Raw genomic sequence first — 21,875 nt, 5'->3', positions numbered from 1 at the left:
ACACATTGGCCGGCACCACTGCTTAAAAGGATGTAGGAACCAAGACTATTATGCCCACAGATCTGGGTCCAAATATCTTACAGCTACATGAAGCAATGACAACAGGCGTTAGTGCAAGCTACTGTTGACGCTGTACATTCAGACTCACAAAAGAAGTGGATATGAAATATAAGGTCACTCATGACTACTGACAAGTAGCTGAGATGCCTGAACAGATGAGTTAAGGTCAAAACTTCAGAAAGATCCTCAACTGTTTCATAACCTGACAACTAGGGATCACAACATGGGAGAGTGCCTGGTTTTGAGATTTACTCAGTCAGAATCTGCTGGTGTTAAAATCTGTAGCACTAGGGTAGCAAATTCTGTCCCTGACAGATTAAGCCAGCAAGATAAAAGATATAGCTACAAAAAGAATTCAAAGATGCAGCAGTCTCTGAGGAACCTGGCAAAGGGACCGTATGTTTCAGGAGGGAAGAATTTAGAAAGCACAAGAGAGCAAAGCAGTATGCAGGTGACTGGAAATGGGGGGTGTTCTGTCCTGTTTTTAATCTTATAAAACTATAAATAACAACATAAAAGCCTCTTCTTGTAAGACCGCTACATCAAATTCACCAACAAATCATACGCATGATCCAAATGGTCTATGCTGATTTTAATGAAACCATATGCCTAAACCATCAGATCTCCCATCACTCTAGGTCTCCCTGTTTGGAGGTTACCCAGACAGTGAAGAGATGTTCAGAACATATAGGCACCCATAAGCATAACAGCTTTTAAGTGATGTGCAGGCTATTATAGTAGTATTTTTCTAGTGACTGGCTTGAAGGGAAAGAAACAGGGGAAACTGGTAAAAGATTCATTTCCTGGCATGAGTTCACTTGGGTGAAGTGCAGGAAATATACTTCCTCACTGTGTAAACATGCAGGGACAAACCAGAAATTTTAACTATCATTTAGGCATGTCCCAGCACCAAGGTCAGGATTTTCTACCTGCTGGTTTACCATGGCAATGAAGAGCACTGTCTGGCAACCGTTAGTCCACAGAGAGAGAATACCCTGCTGTTCAGCCAAGAAAGAGCTTGTGAGACACATGGCGTTTAAAAGAGATGCAAAAAGCTCCTCACATATATCCCACCTATCCCCCACAATAAGCAATTGTGCTTGCTGCTGCCTGTTGCAGTTGGCCAGCAATATTCTACCTCTCTTTTAATCTTGCTTCTAACAGGAGGAGTTGAATTGTAATTAATATGAACCAAACAGAAACATTTTCCATGAAATACACATTTTATTGCTTAACATTTTAATATTCTGAGTAACTTTGAAATGTGCCAGGAATAGCAAAGCTCACTTCTTTAGCATTTGTGCTGTTAGACAAAAATACATGTATATAGATATTTATCTTACAGACAACTGAACTAAATGAAGATATGTGTCTTTAAATAATTATATTCCCTTTGCTTTGCATCTATACTAAATTCCTAACTATGTTAATCTGCTTTTATGGAGGACTCAGTACTGTTCATTAATTTGTAGAGATACACCCAGCACTTCAACAGAGATTAAATAAAAGGTGGGTTGTGGGTCTGTCAGCAGCTGGAGGCAGCAGGTGAGCTACTGCCTACCAGGTAACTTGTGGTACTTTATGTCTTCTGGAAGACCAGTGCATTGTGCATGTGAAGGGAGCAAGTTGTGCAGTTGATTCTGGGCAGGACAGAAATTCCTAGTTTCGCTGATTTCAGAAACCAGGGCTCTGAGGATCTCTGTTGGAAGGAATGCTATTTCACTCAAACTTACCCCTACACTCATTCACTGCTTCTACCATGGTGCAGGGAAAAATGATAGAGGAACTGCTACAGGAGCTCTATATCACCAGGAGATTCTGAGCTTTAGGGTCAGTCCTTTGAAATAGTCTTACTATTTAAGGACTGGTATCTTGCTTCCTTTCACACACACACAGACCCTCCCTCTTATTTGCTCTTGGTCCTTTAACTTTCTTCTTTTTTGAGTCACTCTGTATTGACCACGGCAAAAATCCATAGGCTTTTGCCAAGTGTGCAAAAAATTCATAACAATGGATGTTCATCTCTGTGAAAGACTTTCCTTCTGTGAAATGTTCTGACTGTTTCCTGAGGGGCTCCTGGTTTCTCACGGCCAGCAGCAAAGTCATTCAAAAATCAACAGATGTCACCCACAAGTAACTCAGATTCTTTCATGTTTTCTGCATCTAGATTAATACTCCTGTACAGGTTTCTGTCTAGGAGTTGGTTATGGATTGCCTCTTCTTTAACATTTCTGTTTTCAATGTTTGTATTGCCATTAGCTACTCACTAGGGGAAGGGTGCCTAGTCTGTATTACACTGGAATACCTCTGGAAGCTCAGACTGATGAACATAAAAGAGTAAAGATACCTGGTAAAATATGCAGCAAAACAGTGGCTATGGTGTTCATTCAGATCAATATGCCAAAACGTGTTTTTGACATCACAGTGAACACTGTTGCCCTGACAAGAATTTGTAACATGTCCCAGGCTTTCAGCATTTTGTTCAATGATTTTGGAATCAGTTTACTCCAAGATTTTCTGATATTAGTAAATCATTTATCCACTCTGCATTACTTTCTGTGGGTGCGTGGTCTTTGCTTTGCCACATTGCCTTTTCCAGCAGTTTTACTAGACTAACAGAATTATGTTTTGGTGGACTCTAGGGTCATTTGTGGGGTTTTGTGCTAACTTCGATTTAACATCTAAGTGCTCAACTTCTTCAGATATGTTATATTCAGCTAGAATGCTAGGGAGAAATCACAGTGACTTTCCTGTTTCTTTCAGGTGCTACTTTGAATATTGTCTTCCATTTGAAACTAAAGCTTGTACAGACCTGTGGCCACGGGTGTGTAAAATTCTTGTAAAACAACTATAGTAAACTTTAAGTGATGACATCTCTTATTTCAGGGGTTCCTTGTTGAATGACTGCATTTATCCACTGGTCTCATAATGATTTCATTGCACATCTGCAGAGCTTGGTTGCATCTCTCCAGTCTAATTTTGCTCCTTATCAGTGTTGCACTGCAGCTGGCTCCACAATCCAGCTGGTATCAAATTAGTCATTGATCTAATAGCATAGTTGCAAATATAGCAATTGAATGCCTGGCAGCCTTCTGCATTGCCAGAACACTGAGAATCTTTAGATCTGCTTAAGTCACATTACAGATATCTCCTTCTTCATTAAAACCTTAAATTCTCAATGGTTTCAGACACTATACTTTAATTTCAAAGGTAAATGCAATATTCAATCTGTCTGCCTGGCTCTTTTTCTCAAGAACATTTTTCCTTCTACTTTTCATGTTGTCTGTTACACTACATATGTTACACTAAAATGCCTACATTTTCAGTCAGTCTGCATCTGCCCTGCTTCATGGGTTCTTTTGACTTACATCTATGTGTGTGTTCTGCTGTTTCTGTTTTGAAATTTCTCTGGATAGTTTAGCCACTGTTTGGAGGCATATATTGGGTTGGCCTTACTCTAATGTCTTCCCTTTGAATGGGAACTGTGTACTTCACAAGTGATCCCGGGCAAGAGATACAATTAAGAAATGTTTTATGTCTCCAGTTACACATGGATGCTCTAGTTCCTGGCACCATACCATATCCCGTATTCTGTTTCTGGTATTGGTTAAGAAAACATTTTTATAGCTTTAAATTTACTTAGAATTATTTGTATCATTATGATAGTTGCATTTTAGAGACTAAAACGTTGTTTCTATTGCCTCAAAGCAAGGCCTTTTTTGTCTGGAGTTCCAGTTTTCCTGGTGCCCAGAGTCACTGCTATCCTATGATTTTAGGTGGTTTTTACCCATGTAGTCACAGGTATTTCCTTCCTCTTTAATGTGACTGTTGTCTCAGAACTCATATGCTACATTTGGGGAAATAAGATGGAAGAATTTAATATTTCTAGTCTTAAACTGGCTCTTTATTCACTGCCTTGATTGATTCTTGAACTTTGGTGGGCCCAGGCAGCCCAGACCAATAGTCTTCATCAACAATGAAACCTGTTCCCTTGTGTCTAATCCTCTGGGCACCATGAGTTAGCTACCAATTCTCCGTATATTCATGAGTTGATGAGGAACTCCTGTTTGGCCATATTTACAAAACAATCATCCCATATGTTTATTAAAACTGAATCAAATATGTATCTTCGTACCCATTCTAATTTTTAGTAGGCGTCTTACGAATTTTACTCTCCACTTGGCAAGGAAACTAACTGCACACAGCAACTGTAAGGCTCAAACAGCACAATGGCCATAGCATTTAACCGTTAATACTAGAAAGAGGAACAAAGAAAAGGTCCCTAGCTCAGTACGGAGGCAAAGGTGGAAAAGAAGGGTGATTTTCATCACCTGCTTTATTCTCTTTCTTTTAATTATTTATCTATCTATTTACTTGTTTATTTATTTATTTTAACTATTACATGTTTCCGCCTCTGGTGTAAACACCTTACATATTCTAGTAGATAGCTAACAAAAAAGAGACACTAAAAACCATAACTGAAGATTAAATCAGGTAGAAGTTCTAAGAGTAGAATTTGTCTTTGACCCAAGCTGAAGCAATAAGGAAACTAAATACCTTCAGAAAGAAAGTTTTCTATTTTTTTTGTTTTTTTTTCTGGAACTGTGGAAAAAAAAGGCCAAAATCTTCCATACTCACACTGGAGGTATTTGACTATTGACTTGCTGGAGAAAAGTGAACCCCAACTATAAATTACATATGCTTACTGAAAAAGCAAAACAACAGAGATGAGCTTTTTGAGACAACAAAGTGGGATCACATGACTAACTACTTCTCACCTCTGATGGTATTTGATCTCTCCACTCATGATAACAAACTAAGAGATCTTGGGAATTACTGTTCTTCCACCTGCATAGCAGACAGAGTATCCTCCTTGATGAAGGCCAGCAAAAAACATGTATGCCAGTCTCGATACATCATTCAAAAAGGCTATTGTTCATCTTTAGAAAGCTACCACCTGAAAAACTCTAACGGCAATTCTGTATCTATCATCTCCCATTTCTAAGAAAAATCAATGGGTAAAGCAGAGATGATCAAACTCCAGTGTAATGTCTGTCAAAATCTGGATGCATCACAGCAGGGTTTCAAACTGGAATATTGCATAGACATGACACAATGGTACTAAAAACCCCTCTTTTCATGATAACCGAGAGTCAGTGAGAGGTAACGCTGAGTGAGGCTGATCTTCATAACCTCTTTATACAATCAGTGGAGAGAAAAGAGAGAAAAGGTTTCTTCTGAAACTATTTCAGAGTGCTTAAGTTAAACTTCTGCTCTGAATCACCCATTAGAGGAACCTCCTCATGATAGAGGCTGGTCTACTTAGCTCCCTTAGTAGTCTAAATTAGTCTTCACAGATGACCCCTTCTCCCAGTGTGTTACTGGGGAAACTCCAACCTCTCCATAGCCTTCACTGCAGCCTGTGACAGTGTGTTGCTGGTCTGCTCGGTGACACAGCTGGAGTATATCCTGCACATCTGTAACAGCACCCATCATTCTGCAACAATGGGATGTGAAGGGTACAACTTGTGTCTTCCCCCAAAAACATCTCTCCATAGAGACAACTTTAATATTTACAGTTCATGATCACTGGAATTCTACAGCAACTGTGTTTTCTGCAATGCTAAAATATCAGCACCCACAAGAAGTTAAGAACCACAGGCGTTTCTCCCTGGCCACAGGAGTTGGCTGGAGCCTACCATAGGACCTCATTGGACCTGATGCAACCACAACTGCAACAACTGTGAAGGAAATTATAGTGATCACTTATTTTACTTTGTTAGAAGAAGTTAGCACAAAATGCTGTAGCTATTTTTAGTACAGTGTATTAAAAATGTATACACACAATGTAAAAACATTACCTAACCTTAAGTATGTAAAAAATTTACAAATATATACAAATACATATTTTATATTAATATATTATATTGATATTTTACATATTTTAAATAATTATAGAATATATGTTTATAAAAATACAAATAAAAGACATATACAAATAAAAATTCAGGATATTATAAACTGGTTTACTTCACTGCAACTTATTTTTTATAATTTAGATAGGTATGCTTGAATGTATTGCCACTGCAAGTTTATTGAGATTTAGTGAATTTGGGTTTTATATTGAAAACCTGATAAAAAGGTTTTCTGTGGTCGTTTGTTTTTTATTTATTTTTAAAAAAGAAACATTACAGTATTGATTATTTATGAGGTATACTGATGAAGAGTAACTGGGAAAGAAAATAGTGTTTCCCGTATTATGTTTATGAAGCAAAACATCATGGATAAAGCACATAATTCCTATTAATTTAGAAAAAAAAATATTTTCTCCTGGAGTATGAGGTTAAAAAATAGCAAAGTGAATTAAAAATTAGCAACTAACTTGAGGAATATGATAATACTATTGCCCCATATATTTTTTGCTAGTGATATTTCATTCTGCATACCTCTAAGAAAGCCTAATCTATCAAACTGCTAAAAGACCCAAAACCATGTCCACACACAACTTTAAAACTTACATTGTCATTGTGTTATTAACACTCCTAATTTTATCACACTTCAGTATATTATTTGCTGCTTCTTCCAACAAAAATACTATGGGGCATCAGGTGAGACCAGTAAAAGGCAGCTTTAGAGCAGACACATGCACAGAGGCAATGCACAGACAGCTTGTCACAGTGTGGGGCTACACCTGTGGGACTCCTTGAGGCAGGATTCTACGACTTCTGTAAGGTTATGTGGGCTCAGGGTTACCGGACAACCTCATGGAAGAAAAATATCTGGAGAACTGCATAGGACACACCATTCTCTATACCTGATGGAGCCATTTTTATGTTATATAGTCATTGTATAAGTTCTTAAGGGTTCCACAACTCAAAACATTAATGGTTCCACAACTCAGAACAAAGGCTGTAAAATATTAGACCAGAGGTTCTAAGGTGCAGTGTGATAAAGAGAAACCAGTCCTGGCTTCTTTGAATTTCTTAATTTTTATAGAGGGCTGATATCCCTTATTTGGCATTATTGTATATGAGATTTTATGAGTGAATTCACAAATCACTTCATGAGTTGTTTTATCAGCCGATTCATGTGAACTTTCATAAAGTCTGCTGTAATACAGTAAATACTAGGCTCAGAGTGGGCAGCTCCTAGGACTCTGCACTGCTTATGTGTGGTCTGCATGTGATCCAGTGTGTCAAGAAACAAGAAAACACAGATAAACTCCTTTAGACCAAAGGATAAAATTTTGAAGTTTGTGCTAAGAACAATGTAGATCAGAACATGCCCATGTTTTGGAGCATCATATGGCCCCTTTGCTCAAGTCAGGGTATTGAAGAACATTGCAGCACTGGCGTTGTTGTCTCCAGTGTTTGACTGCATGTATAACACCTTTTCTTGGGGACTCTTGGTCCAATGATTAAGCTAGAGTGCTGCTATACTTCAGCTATTCTTACCTGTACTTCAGAGAATGTGAATAATTTAGTATATCTGAGATTAATCTTGAACTCTTTCTACCTTGTTTGGACACTAGGCAGTCCTAGCATATAGAAAGCAACAAAGGTTGTAATTTTCATCATCCTTTGAGGTGAATCAAGGTGCCATTTCCATTTTTTAAAAACTAAAAATGCTTGATGAACAGAAAATGGCTTTGGGTAATTTACTGCTGAACATATGCATTCAAACCACCATAGCTGAGTGTGCCAGACTATTGCTTCAGCACTAAATATTTGACAATGCTTTAAGGTCTCACTGCTTGGGACCTTATCCTACCATTTTATACCAGCAAGGGCACAAAGACAGAGCATGTGGAGTTGACTAAGATGCTTGACGTGATGACTGTAAATTGTCCACGTTTTTGCAGCTGTAGTAAGGAATGGTGATGACAGCTATGTGGTACACATTTACTTTTGTTTGAAGTGGAATGCCTCTTTCATTCTAGACACACTGCTTTAATCTCCCAAAAGCTGTGCTGGCTTTTGCTACAAGCTCAGTAAATACTGCTTTGCTACAATGTGAAGTTCATCTTCAATGTCATGCTGGGAAGAAATGGGAGAAACCCACTTGCTCTTGTGAAATGCAAAAGCCACTTCTTGTGGAAATACAGGGAGTCTGCTCCAGAGAAATTACAACACTGCCTTTAAAAATGCATGTTTACATTTAAAATATATTATGGAAGCAACCAAGAAAATGTAAAAATATTTTTCATTATCTTTCTTTATCCATTCTCTAGACAGACTTTGTAATTCTATAGACATGGTAGTCAGTGTTTTCCTGTTGTAATTATATAAGATATTAAAACTTCACATTTATCAGGTTTAAGTAAGACTTTTCACCAACAGTAATTTTCTGTCCTGCTTTTTAAAATACAGAAGTTACCAGAAGTGGCAAGGAATTTAATGATATTACAAAGTTAAATATATGGACCACTGAAAAGTTATAGCGTGTGTCACAAAGGAGTTTTTGCTCTGTTCCTCAGTGCAACGGAAGTGAAAATACTTATGTAGAAAAAGTTAACCAATTTCAGTACCCCCTGCAATAAGAGACTAGGAAACTTTGCTGTGTCAGGTAGGTCCTGAACTCCTTTAGTTGATGTTCTAATAGCAGTCAGATTTTTACTGCTGCTTGGGGTATCAAGTATTTTTTAGACCTCTCATACAAATCAGTTGATTTTCCTACCTAGTGTAGAAAGTCATAGAGGTTCTTAATCTTTGAGTGAAGAAAGACCAAACAACCTAGCACATGGAAATTACTGACCTTCATGAAGAACAGTAACTGAAGTCAGTTTTCTGCAAAACTTAGCTCAGTCACTTTACTATACATGGCAGTTAAAAGCATACTACAATGTCAAAGGCAAAGAATAACTTCCATTGAGGCATGTGTCAATCCATGTATGTAGACATAAATGCTGTAATTTACTATTGTTAATGAATATTTCCATTGATACTATTTCAGAGAATAATATTACTCTTTTTTTTTTTTTTTAAAGTGTTACATATACTTATCAGATCAAATAAAAGATTTCACTTTGGGATATAATTTGCTAATAGCATTAAAATCGTATTTGAAAAAGGTGGTGATTTTTGCAAGGTAGCCTAAAGGTTTATTAGCAAACTGTACTGACTATTCTGATTGCAATTAGAAAGCCCTCCCAAATGGGTCAACACACCTAAGTGCTAGCTGCAATCATTTAGATTTTAACATCATGATTATTACTTATTATCAGGCTCCACAATGAGATATTGATTACTTCTAACCTTTAGATCTAAGAATTCAGGAAGAGTCGAGGTAGTAGCACAGCCTACCTTTCCTGTCTGGTAAACTTATGACCTTTAGTGGAATTCTAATGATTCATATTGGCAAGGCAAATCTGAAATTAGTTTATTCTCTTGGCTCATACAGAAATGATGACATATCTAAAAATACTGCATGCATAGCAGATTTTAGTTACTACCTACAAGGGGCTCAATCCTGCCATGCGCTGAGAGCTTCTTCCTAAGTGGTGATCATCATCTTCTCCCACTGACTGTTTTAGCAGCTTCATGCAGGCACTGACAGATTACCAGACAGACAGAAGGCATCCAGGACCATGCAGAATACTCAATGTAGGAGCAAAAATCTTCACGTTTTCTAGTTTATAACCAATCCCCTAAGCATATTGTCCAAATATATCACTCTACAGGCTGTTAATCTTTTAATAAGTTTTCTTTATATGGAAAATCTGCTCGAAATAAAGACTGAACTACAACGTGGCTTCAGTAGGTACGCAGGACTCATTTTTGAATGGAACATAGTAATCCAATTAAACTAATCTGTTTTACAAGTTAAAATGATACGAAGCACATTAATTGATCCTTATAGGCTGCTGCTATTTGAGCCCTCTCTCTGTTTGTACAGCATTTGGAACCACTTTGCACATTTGTATCCTCTAGCAGCAGAGAACTCAGTCCTCCAGTTCAGGAGAATTATGGGCAAGAGAAACATATAACTGTTATGTGTTAGATTAATTTGCAGAACACTTGGCATTATTATTGCCAAGTAGTCAAATTGTTCCAAGTTGTTCCGGAAGGTTGTTATTAATAGTATGTTTTCTGAGGAAAGTTCTGTCTACTTTTGGAACTGCATTTCTGTTGCCAAGGAAACTCCTTGAAGCACAGCATTCTAGGAGCACACTGCTGCTTTTGTTTGCCAGTATCCTATTCATATCATCTAAGTAAGCACTTTACATACTTCAGCCTCCAGTTTCAAATGTTTAAGTTTTTATGTATTTATATTACCGCATTAAATATAGTTTGTGCTTCTTTTTTAAACTTGGGGGCTCTTGTAAAATTATTTTAACAGTTGCATTAAAGGACAGGATTTTTTTTTTCACAAGTTTGCAATAAATTAGTTTTAATTTGAATAATAGCTCCATAGGTTATAGCACTAGTCCTTAAGTGTTAATTATCTTTTCACTCTGAAATTAATGTAGTCATTTCCTACTGACTCCTCTACACCATTATTGAAGTGCTGAGGAAAACATGTCATTGAGTTCTGAGCCAGAACTGTTGTTGTGATTAATCCTGGTCACATGGCCAATCTCTGCCAAAAGGAGATCACTGAAAAAAGGTGACAAAGACAGTGATTTCCTGTCAGCAAAGAGTACGACAGGGCTGTCTAGAAGTGATGCAAATGAGGGAAACTTTCACCACGGTTTGTTTGATCCACTCAGGGCCACAGCACACTGAGCCAGAGAGAAAGGCACAATGGAGCAGCAGCACACCCAGAGGAGAAAATGCACTGCACCTTCCGAGGAGGGACAGCTTCCAGTAGGGAAACAAAAACTGCTGGCAGATTTTTTCCCCCTCAACTTTTTTTGAAAGGTATCCTTAGCTTTTAATGTGCATTTTCATGTTATTCAATACAATGAACCACTTCCCTTGGATGAAATAGTTCAGCGGTGAATCTGCCCAAAAGCCGTGTCAACTACACGTTTTCAAAATCTTTGTGCTACTACATAAGGGTCTTTTTATATCTATCATGACCACCATTGCTGAAGACTTACTAGTGCAAGACTTAAAGCTTATGTAGTTTGTATTAAAACCACCATATATTACTTGTAATCAGACAGAAAAATATAATTTCTTTTATTTGCTATTTAAAAATATTTAGTTAATTTTATTCTGAACATACTAACAATTTTAACAATCATACTGTACTTATTTAAATGGGGTTTTAATCTAACACAATTAAGTTTTGCAATTAATCTTCTGAGGAAAATGGAAAGAATTATCATTAACTTTTCTGCCTAGTATACTCATTTCTAATCTCCACAGTTCCAGTAAATACTGATTTGCTTCATTTTTGAACATTCAAGGTACAGAATTACTCAAGTTCCCACTAAAGGGCTAATTAGCAGAGTTTAAATTCTTTGGGTTTGATCCTCGAGTAACGGCATATGAATACAGCTGAAGTCAATGCAAGTTCTGTGTACTTAGAGCTTATGAGATCAGGCTCACATGCAGTAGATTAAAATGAAATAAACATGATACATTTGGCATTAAACTGAGCTATTACAGCAGTACAGAAGTGAGAGTCCAAAAACATGGAAATGCTCCTTTTAATTTTTTCTTAGTTAATAGATAAAGCGTTAGAGGACAAATAAACTGTCAGCAATTCATTCCGTGACTGCCATTTATCAAACACTGGTTGATTTTCAAAATTATTAGCTAGTTTAAGACTGTAAAGTTGAAATAATTTATGGCTATGGGGGAGCATAGTGAGGAAGAACAGTCATCTTTTTTTCTAAATCTTTGCCCTAAAATCTAGGAAATCTAGATAAAGTCATACATACATATTCAGAGTTAAAAAAGAATATGGCTGTGCTACTCCTATTATATTAAGGGCAAAATAAAACCTAGTTAAAGAGAGATAATAAGGTTCCTAATAAAAAAACTATGGAGCTCATGGAATATTACAAAACAAAATTAAGCTGAGAGTTGACTTAAATCTATATTAAATCTGAAAATAGAGTACTGGGAAAATAGTCTAACCATGAAAATACATTTTATTTTCCCATATGCAATTTTAGCATTTATATATTACGTTATGCTGCTTTAATGTATGCTTTTCCCTTCCGATTTACCTGTTTTATCATTGCTTCTTCCCATTCATGGACTCCTTAGGGGCAATGATTACTGTTGGTAATAGTGATACCACAGCAGGTTCCCTGGCAGAGGCGGCTTGCTGAGCTGGCTCAGAGGTACAATTACTTGTCAGCTCAATAACTGAGAAGAGGGATCTGTGGGTTTAGGAGAATCCACCAAAATGCAGAGAGTGCAATTAGCAGGTTCACATTTGAAGCTGTAACTGATAAAGAATAACTAAAGCAAGACCTGTGTTTTCATAACACCCCATACCATTGAGGAATTCTGATAATGGTAGCTGCCTGAATTTCTCTTTACAGATTTCTCTCCCTACAGCCCAGAATGGCTGTGTTCACTGTGAAGTGCAGGCAGTGCTCCTGCCCCTCAGCTGTAAGCACTAGACCATCCACGACTCTGTATAAGAGCCTCCAAATAAAAAGGGTGTCACTATTGATTAGAAGAGAGGTTTACTAGGCTAGTTTTATAAAACTATTAATTCTGGGTTTGAGGGCATGATTCATTGTTACGCGAATCTTTGAAATTAAGCACGATAAAGACCTAGTGATTTATCTGATCTCTCCTTTGGAGTGCAGAACTGTTCCCTCAATTACATTTGCTAATGTTTTCTTTTGTCTACTTTTAAATGTCTGAAATTATGGGGCTTTCAACACTTCTTCGGGAGGTGGGGTTTTTTTTCTTTGAAAGGCTAACAGATCTTAATGTTATGCACTCAAGCTTTTTACACTACCTGCAAATATTCTTCCTGCTTTATGGACACTCTTTAGCCATCTCCTAACCAAACTCCACATTTCTAGCTAAGTCTTTCCTTCAATCCTTAACAATTTGTTTGCTGCTTCCACTAGAAAAGTATATGCAGAGAATATGCACCATGGGAGGGCAGGCAGTTGTTTCTACCCTTCTTCAAGTGGTTTCTCTGTGACCAGATAAGTACTTTAGAGATGGGGGCTCTATTAATTAGCAGATGACCTCCCTGTGGAACCCGTAGAACAAATAAGCTGTCTGTGCTTTGGAAGCAGTCCTGGTTTGTCTGTGCTGCAGACTACAGACTCAGCTACTCTCTCTGGCACAAACTTTCTGCTTTTGGAAGTGTCATGCCTATCATAATACAGAATTTCATAATATTAAGAAACTATTACTTCCCATTTTGAATATACAATATCCTTCATTTTGCCACCATGCTGTACTGCAAACTAATTCTTAAATTATTGCCCTCTTTTGTTCTTCTCACCATGCATTATTATCCCAGCCTTACCATTTATTCTTAATGATTACATTTGTATATCGGAAAAGGAAGTGTCCTAAATAGCACCTAAAATACTTGGGCTGGCTGCTTAAGTTTTGCTCCTTTTCATATTGATGGATGGATTGTTTCCTTAAAATTTATGTTTATTGATTTTTTTAGTATAGGACTAAAACTAGTGGTTAGATTAGGCATGGTACAAGCCAGTTTTATATGGCCAGGCACTACCAAAACACCTCATTTTAGATTCACAAGAAACTTTTTACCCATTTCTGACATTGTTTATTTCTGAGCCTAGCCAAGGTCAGGACTGTTAACGTGTGATTAAGTTTGATTAAGTATTTACAAAGTTAGGAAAAAGACATTAGCAAAAATAAGAAATGATTGTCAATGCAAGAAATGGAGGCCACTGAATTAAACTCACTTGCAACCTAAAACAGTTTGGATCTGAACCATATTTCCATTTATAAACATATTTTAACTAATATGACAGCCATTCCTCACTGGGTATTTTAAATAAAAGGACTACAATTAGAAAGAATAAAATTCAAAAAGACCATCAAGAAATTAGGATGCCAAAGCAAGAAAAAATAAATTATATTTAAGAAATTATCAAATTGTGCAATCATAGAAGAAAGAAAACAACTTCTATTTGACCTTGAACGTACCATTTATTCAATAAGAAATAAAAAAAAAGCTAGAGGGTAGTTGTTTCTTGTCATTATACTGTTGCTGATTCTGTGGTTAGTTATTAATTTTATTTTTTATGATTCACAATCTGCTCTTTGAAATATGCCATATGCTCAAAGCAATTCAAGGATGACAACTGTCAGAATTACTCCAATAAAAATTGCCTAAATGAGGAAGATTTACTGCAGCCTGATATTTCTGTGGAAAGCCCCTCCTTTCTTTCCCCCACCACCCCTCAGACCCATAGACTACAGTTTCTCAGACACACAGTGAAGCCTGAATCAATTTTAGGATCAAATCACACGTTTTGGGGAACTTCTTAAAAGTACTGTCTGTCTAAAAGAAGTGGTAGAGCTTCTGGGCTAAGGCTGTTATGACAAGAGAAACCATGTGTGTGCGTGTGTACATATATATATATATATATGTGTGTGTGTGTGTTAGATGAAGACCCTATAATCAATATGCAAGTTCAAAACCATTTTACTGAAATCACAAGCTTGTGTGATGACTGAACATGACAATGTCTGCTTTATGTATAGCTAATAAAAATTAAATTGGAAGAGTCCTGTATCCTGGCAGCAGCAAACCAAAATCAAGGCAAATTTCTTTCTTCCCAGATGAGGTCTGAAAGGTGGATAAAAATCCAGCTGAAAGCTCCAATCAAAACACATTTTGTTAAATGCTACCGTTTCTCTTTTTTTCCTTCATTTTGTTTCAGTCTATTTATTAATGCAGTTTCATTTATTTCTATTCATCTTGAAGACAAATCTTTGTCCTTCTATAGAATTACACCAAATAGAATGTGATAAAGGGAACTTTCTTGCAATTATGATGTCGGTGCAGCCTGTCAGCGCACAGGGGATGGAAATGAGGTTGGGGACAGGGAAGGGAATTCTAATAGACACCATGATACATACAATGAACGCAGCGATATCCTGTGAGAGAAAGACTTGTCAAGCTAATCAGATCTTCTATAGCTAGGTAAAGGCAGTAACGGTAGCGCTAACCTTGTAAAGATGCTGCTGCTGCTCCTCTGACATCATCAGGTCATGGCTGTCCATCACAATGGATTCCATGTCAATCAGCCAATCCCAGAGCTCCTGGTATTCTGAATCAAAGTCCAAAAGGCTGTAGATAAGGAACAAAATGTATTATGCATAAATACTGTGTAGTTGTTAAAATCTTGTATTAGAATAATATATTCTTGAAAACTCATGATGTTCCTAGTTATATTTCTAAAGAGACATTCTGTATTTATACAGAGTAGATGAAAATGAAAACTGAAATCCAATTTAAGCCAGTGCCATGACCCAAATTCAGTGGCTGATGCCAAATCCTGACAACTGTTGGCATACTGCACTTGCTTCAAAAATTTTGAAATAGAAATCCCCCATAGATGCTGTTGTTTAATGGTTTTTAAAGTGCTGACCTTATATTGAGCAAACTTTGCAACAATCATCTTGATATAATACATATAAAATATTATTTTCATTGAAAAATGGCTCAATCCATTCAGCCATCCCTCTGCTGTCTATCTGCCTATCTCTGTAAATATCCTACATTTATTTTCATGGATGAGTAGCTAGCATTTCAACTTAACGCCTTAAGATAGGCTTGAGTGAATATGGTAAGCCAGTGAGAACTAAGGCCAGATACAGTATTAGACAGGTGTTCCCTACAGACATGTAAGAAACAAAGGTAAGGACAGGAAGTCAAAACAATGAATCCTTGAATAGCCAGCAATCATTAAAATTCAAAGGAGGATCACTACGGTTTTCAGCAAAATAAATCATTAGAATAAGGAGCTTAAAAGGATTAATGTGATTCTCTATTGAAAGCCTAGTGAATAAGTAAAGCATAGATTCTTCTAAAACACTGTGATACAAGACAGAAGGTACATGCTGAAAAACTGCACATTCGTCAAAAAGATACCCCTTGAAAAGGGATCTTCAAACTTGCAAAACTGGAACTAACAAAAGCCTTGTCAGTAGTATCAAAAAAACCCCATATTGATCAAACAATAGCGCATGTTCCACTAGAGCTAATTTCTTCAATTATTAACAATTCTTTTAGCAACCCCATTAAAAAAATTAGCGGTATTCCAACAGAGAAACAATAAACTAAACATGTTTTTAATGTTATTAATACAATCGCAGTTTCAATTGTTATTAACTAGAGTACCTTATGCATGGTAATTTTGAAAGCTTATAGATAAAGTTGTGACAAGTAGAACCGTCTTTCTGCAAGAAAGCACGCAAGAGAGAAGAAAGCATTTGCCTTCTCTGGTATTATTTTCAATGAGTTGACAACAAAAGAAGTCTTGTATAATGCACAAGTGTTGATTCCTGCTTCTGAAGTAACTCTCTAGTTTAATCCACTGTACTTAGTATACCTTTACTCAATAATTTATGAGGTGCACTTAAAAACGCCTGCTGCCCTGAGAAGGTAAGCAATGATGCTATTATAAAGAAGAGCAAGCATAAAAGGGCAAGCTAGTATTGTTGAAATATAATGGTTTTATTTAGAGTTCAGGCTTTTTCTCCTGTTTTGGGAGGTATTTGACTCAGATGTTATTTTGAAACTAAAATTAAAGTCCATTTTGAATGGTATATTTGCAATGATACTGAATCTTTATCCCCTCCTCAGAAAGCAGTATAACCATTCTGTATTTTCAGTTAGCTACTGCTCCTTTTTTCCCTTCCATCTTATCCAAATATTATCCAAAGTCATAAAACTGACAGGCAGTTATTAAAACATACGGCTTATGATATAAGAGGCTAGACTTCATCCCATATAAAGTGGTACAGATTCAGTTGAACCTGGACAGTTTGTACCAGTGAAAAATCTAAATTAAGACATGAAGATGACAGGAAACAAAGCCTACATCCAATGTTGATGACCTGCTGCTGCCAGAGTGGGATGAGATGCCTTTGGAAACTGCACCAGGAAGTGGATTGGGATTTTACTATAACATGCAGATGTGCTGGATCCAAACACCTGCTTTGGATCTATAGAACCATATCTTAATTACAGTCCAAACTGGTCCATTGATTGGTGTACTAGAACGAACTGATCTTTAAAGACACACAAAAGCACTTTTTCCTGACCTTTATAAAACCCAGATAAGCACTAGGAAACAGCCAAACATTTTGATTTCTAGCTAAAGTTCTAAAGAGGAACTCAACCCAAAAGGAAGAGTGAGAAAAAAAGGATTCACTGGAAAAAGCCAGGAAGGGATGCAAGATGTAATGGGGATTGATTTTCCCCCATAGTTTACATGCTGTGCCTATTCTCTTTTTTGTTTCTCTGCTGTAAAATAAAGTACTCTGGGAGCATTTTAAAGCAAACTGTCTATGGCAGTTATTTGCCTGAGCCTGAAGACAGTGAAGTCAGACTACAAAGCACAATAATTTTTTTTTAAATTTTATTGCAATATTTTTGATAGTTCTAAAATAACTCTGATATTAAAAAAAGCTTTGTTTTTAAAATGAATGTCTCACATCTAAATGGATGGATCTACTGATTACTATTAAATTATTATTTGGAAGAGGATGTAAGTTACTAAACTGCTAAAAAGATATTCAGAAAATCCAGCAATTGTAGGATCAGTGACAGGTTAAGATTAAAATATACCTGTCAGTATTTCTGTAGTATATTGAATATTTCTTTTTTATTCAGAATCTATTTTTTCTGGGCTTAGCAGATCTTTTTTTCATATTGCCACAGGCAGAATCAGGGAAAGCAGAACTTCTGAAATACTGATGTGTGTTACAGATGCAAGAACTATAGAAAAGATATAATTTTGGTTGATTATCCAAATCCACAATTGCTAAAAAAAGAATAAATTAGTTCATCTGTTTATTGCAAAAAAATTTTCCTCTATTAAAAGTATCCAAACATTGCCAACAAGAATGCTATAATATTAGTTAAAGGGCAGGTAACTACAGCTTCCTTAATATAGGTTTGTTGGTTAATAAGCTAAAACCATTAGCTACATAATAACTAAAATGACATTAAGAAGTATATATCTTGGTAAACAGGGAATCAGATATGCAGAGTTGCATGTCTAATCCCTTGAACCCTAAACATATTTCTTAAAATGTGGACATCAATTTATTATTTTGAATGAAAATTCATGAGCACCTTTCTCATGAGAAAACCAGTTCGTCTGTGGCATTAATAAATAAAAAGGAATGTGAAGCTATTTCCATCAGCCTTTTTCCCCATGTTTAACACACACTTCCAGTTTGTATTATTTCCTTGATGGCATAACTCACATAGTATTTAGACTACTGTAAACACACTGGTATTCCTACCAAAAAATTTAGCCAGACAAAAAGTTCTTCCAAGTTTCTGGGTCATCATTTTTTGGAACTCCTTTTACACGTTTTTATTAGGAAGATATAAGAGAAATTAGAGTTCTGACCTTAACAGCTTTAAAATCCTTATATTCTGTGCATACCTGTAGCCCCCTCTAATACATTTATCTCAAAGCCTCATCCATGAAGGCCCAATACTAGGTGATGACAGGATCCCAGGATCTGGCTTTCATGTTGTGCAATGGTGCTGTAAATATTGTATACTTAATTCTCAATAGTACCTGTCTAAACTGCTTCTCAGTTTTGAGGGGATGCAGTACTTCCAGCCAGATTTGCTAGAACATTTTGCAGCTGCTCACAACTACTTTTGGTTACTTCTTGCTGCCTGGCTAGCTGGTGTTCTCCTGCAGTAGATATTCACTCTCCTCTCCTCTCCTCTCCTCTCCTCTCCTCTCCTCTCCTCTCCTCTCCTCTCCTCTCCTCTCCTCTCCTCTCCTCTCCTCTCCTCTCCTCTCCTCTCCTCTCCTCTCCTCTCCTCTCCTCTCCTCTCCTCTCCTCTCCTCTCCTCTCTCCTCTTCCCTTCTCTTCCCTTCTCTTCCCTTCTCTTCCCTTCTCTTCCCTTCTCTTCCCTTTCTTTTATTGTCACTTTAGCCATTTCCATGCAGATACATGTAAACCCTCTCTATTGCTGTTGTAACAAGATCACTGTTCTGCAGGAAATCTCCTGTTCTTTACACACCCATTAGCATCACCCTAATCTGCAGATACTACCTTACCTATCTCAGTTTAGCTATTTCCTACACAAAGCCACCTCTCAAATCTTTCCCCCCACTATACAAACAATTATCCATCTACAATAACTCTTGTTCTTCCTGTGGATACTCTTTCTCCTAGGTCAAACTTCCACAACAGCTAATGGATAGATACCAGAATTTTCCCAGTTATGCAACTGGCCCCTTCTCTGTAGAGATCTCAGTCTCTAGCTAGGTCACCCTACTGTGGAATTTCTGTCCACAGTTTTTATGTCCACAGCTTTTATGCAGTAGGGAAATGTTCTATCAACTATGTTTTCAAATAGCAGAAAGGCATTTCCATTGTGTTCAATACAATACCTCAGACTGGTTCAACTGGAATTTTTCCACCTGAATTCAGCCCATGCTAGTTTCTATAATGGCTGAATACATAGTATTGTATTTGTTTCTCTACAGTCCTTTGGCCTCTTAAGCCACTGTTGAGCCTCTAAGGGCTGGGATGTCCATAAGGGCCCATAAATGGTAGGGAACACTAGTAGATTACCATTCCCAGTAACAAGTGCATCTAAGAGCTTTACACATATGGTATGTAGAGTTACAAACTGGATTTTTTCATGAGGCTTAAAGCTTTATATCCCCTATCCTCAATAAAATCAAATGTCTGTTGACGTCTTACTGTCTTACATCCCCCCCAAAATTCCAACCTTAAGTCTTGCTCACATTCAACTGTGGCTGCAAAATTAGAAGCTGCTTTTGAACATGTAGCCCCCAGTGCACATTTATATACATATACATATACACACCAATTCTGAACAAATTATTTTTATGGTTGGCACTAGCTGCACTGGCGTGTTTGAGAATCTGACAGATTTCTGCATATGTAATCAAGATCTCAGTAATCCTACATAATTAGCCCACATCAACTTTTCTAAAACAGTCATCTTTCCGTATAATAAGAGGGGATGTTTACAAGGCTCATTTATCTTTACAGTCGGTAATTTAATAAAACTGTGTTTCCAAGACCTCAACACTGAGCTAACAATTGGAAAAGGAAGTTCTGGAGATACAGAACTTATGAAACCCTTGGTCAATGACTTTCCTTGCATAGGAAACTGCAGGCAAAAGTTCTACTGTATTTACTGGTTATGAGAAAATTTCTTTCAGGATGAGGATGTACCCAATGAGCACCAGTTGACTCCTTTGATCTGCTTTTGCCCCATACTATTATGAACTCACAAGTATGTTCTTATGTTCATTTAGGGGAGCTAGCATTTGGAAGATACGGTTTTCAAAAGACCTTCAAGAAAAAGTCTTAAACCAGAACTACAAGTTTTCTTGCTTGTGAAAAAGGGAGGGGCAGTAAGATTTCATTTTAGCATAGTCCAGTGACTAATTTGTCCAAGACTTTGCTCAAACTATTAAGAAAGAGTGCTTTTATATATACACTTACATATATAATATATTTGTGTGTGTGGGTATGCGTGTTTACATTTATTAAAAACTGGACTGAGAAGACCAAGTAAAGGAAAAACAGTTAAAGCTTTCTACAAGTACAAAACTGGGATGTTTGAACTGGTGAACTGTAAGGGAATGGCTTCACACTAATATTTCCTAGTCACGAGTAGTGATTATAGAGAATGATTATAGAGAATTGTCTTGCAGAGGTATTAATACACTATAAAGACGATTCCTTGGAAGATGCTAAGAAATCAAAAGATATTAAGCCATTGGAGGAGAAAAGCCTGAAGAAAAAGGACACATTACATTTTTTAAAATCAAAATAATGGATTGCTATTAGACAATTTTAGGTAGTCCTATGAACAAACCATGATTTGAATAAATTATCCAGAACCCATTATTTTTTGTATTCATATATGAAAAAAAAAATACACAGAGAGAGTTTTCCCCCCATCTCTTGGCCTAGGAAGAAAAATCCTGGTTAACTAGAAGTAAGAAAAAGTATATCATGTAAAAAAAAAATACAGATCAGTGAGAATAAAACAACAAAAAGAATAGTTCCCTACCCATTACTTCCCACTGTGTGAACTTTTGACATATCAGCAAACTCTTCCTTTCGCTTGCTACTACTGTTGTACTGCTCACTGTACAGCTTTAAGGACATCTGTTCAACAGCATCTCTTTGTGCTTCCAGATAGCATAGCTGAACCTCAGCCTAGAAAAAGAAAACAAAGAGAAAAAAAACACAACAGAACTTTTTTTTAAAAAAAAATCAGAAAGCATGCATTTAAAACAAATACTTTTGGACTGCAACAGTTTTAACCAAATGATTCACACCATCATTTTTCTCCTTGCATGATAGACAAAAAGGCTGAACCATTAAGTCAGAGAAAAGTAGTGTATTCCCAAATGCTGGAACTGAACTATTTAGGTTTCTATCAGAGAATGTGCTATATATTCCATGAGATGTATATCCAATCAAATGCTGCATAAAAATGTCTGGACATGAATAAAAAAGATATTGCAAAAGATCATGCACTAGGACAGAACAGGTAGATACATAAAATTATATTTCTTACTGGCATCAAGACTGATATTGTTAACATGTTGCCTGTGCTTCATAATTAATGAAAACCATATTCTTACAGGTATTTTTGTTTTACATAGTAAGTATAAACAAAACCAAACAATTGGCATTATTCGCATTCTGCTT

General features: G+C 36.7%; 1 protein-coding gene across 2 annotated transcripts in view; it reads right to left on the bottom strand.

Moving 5' to 3' along the window:
* AKAP6 (A-kinase anchoring protein 6) overlaps positions 1–21,875 on the bottom strand; it is a 293,798-nt gene that overhangs the window by 70,456 nt on the left and 201,467 nt on the right. For both annotated transcript variants that reach the window (XM_074824596.1, XM_074824595.1), the window contains 2 exons: positions 21,229–21,377; positions 15,141–15,261 (listed from right to left, as the gene is read on the bottom strand). In XM_074824596.1, coding sequence (XP_074680697.1) covers positions 15,141–15,261; positions 21,229–21,377 — 270 coding nt within the window. The remainder of the gene's footprint in view (positions 1–15,140; positions 15,262–21,228; positions 21,378–21,875) is intronic.

This window comes from Strix aluco, chromosome 4, assembly GCF_031877795.1.
Source record: "Strix aluco isolate bStrAlu1 chromosome 4, bStrAlu1.hap1, whole genome shotgun sequence".
Lineage (NCBI taxonomy): Eukaryota > Metazoa > Chordata > Aves > Strigiformes > Strigidae > Strix > Strix aluco.
The sequence above is the reverse complement of the archived record's forward strand: the minus strand, read 5'-3'. Positions and strand labels throughout refer to the sequence as shown.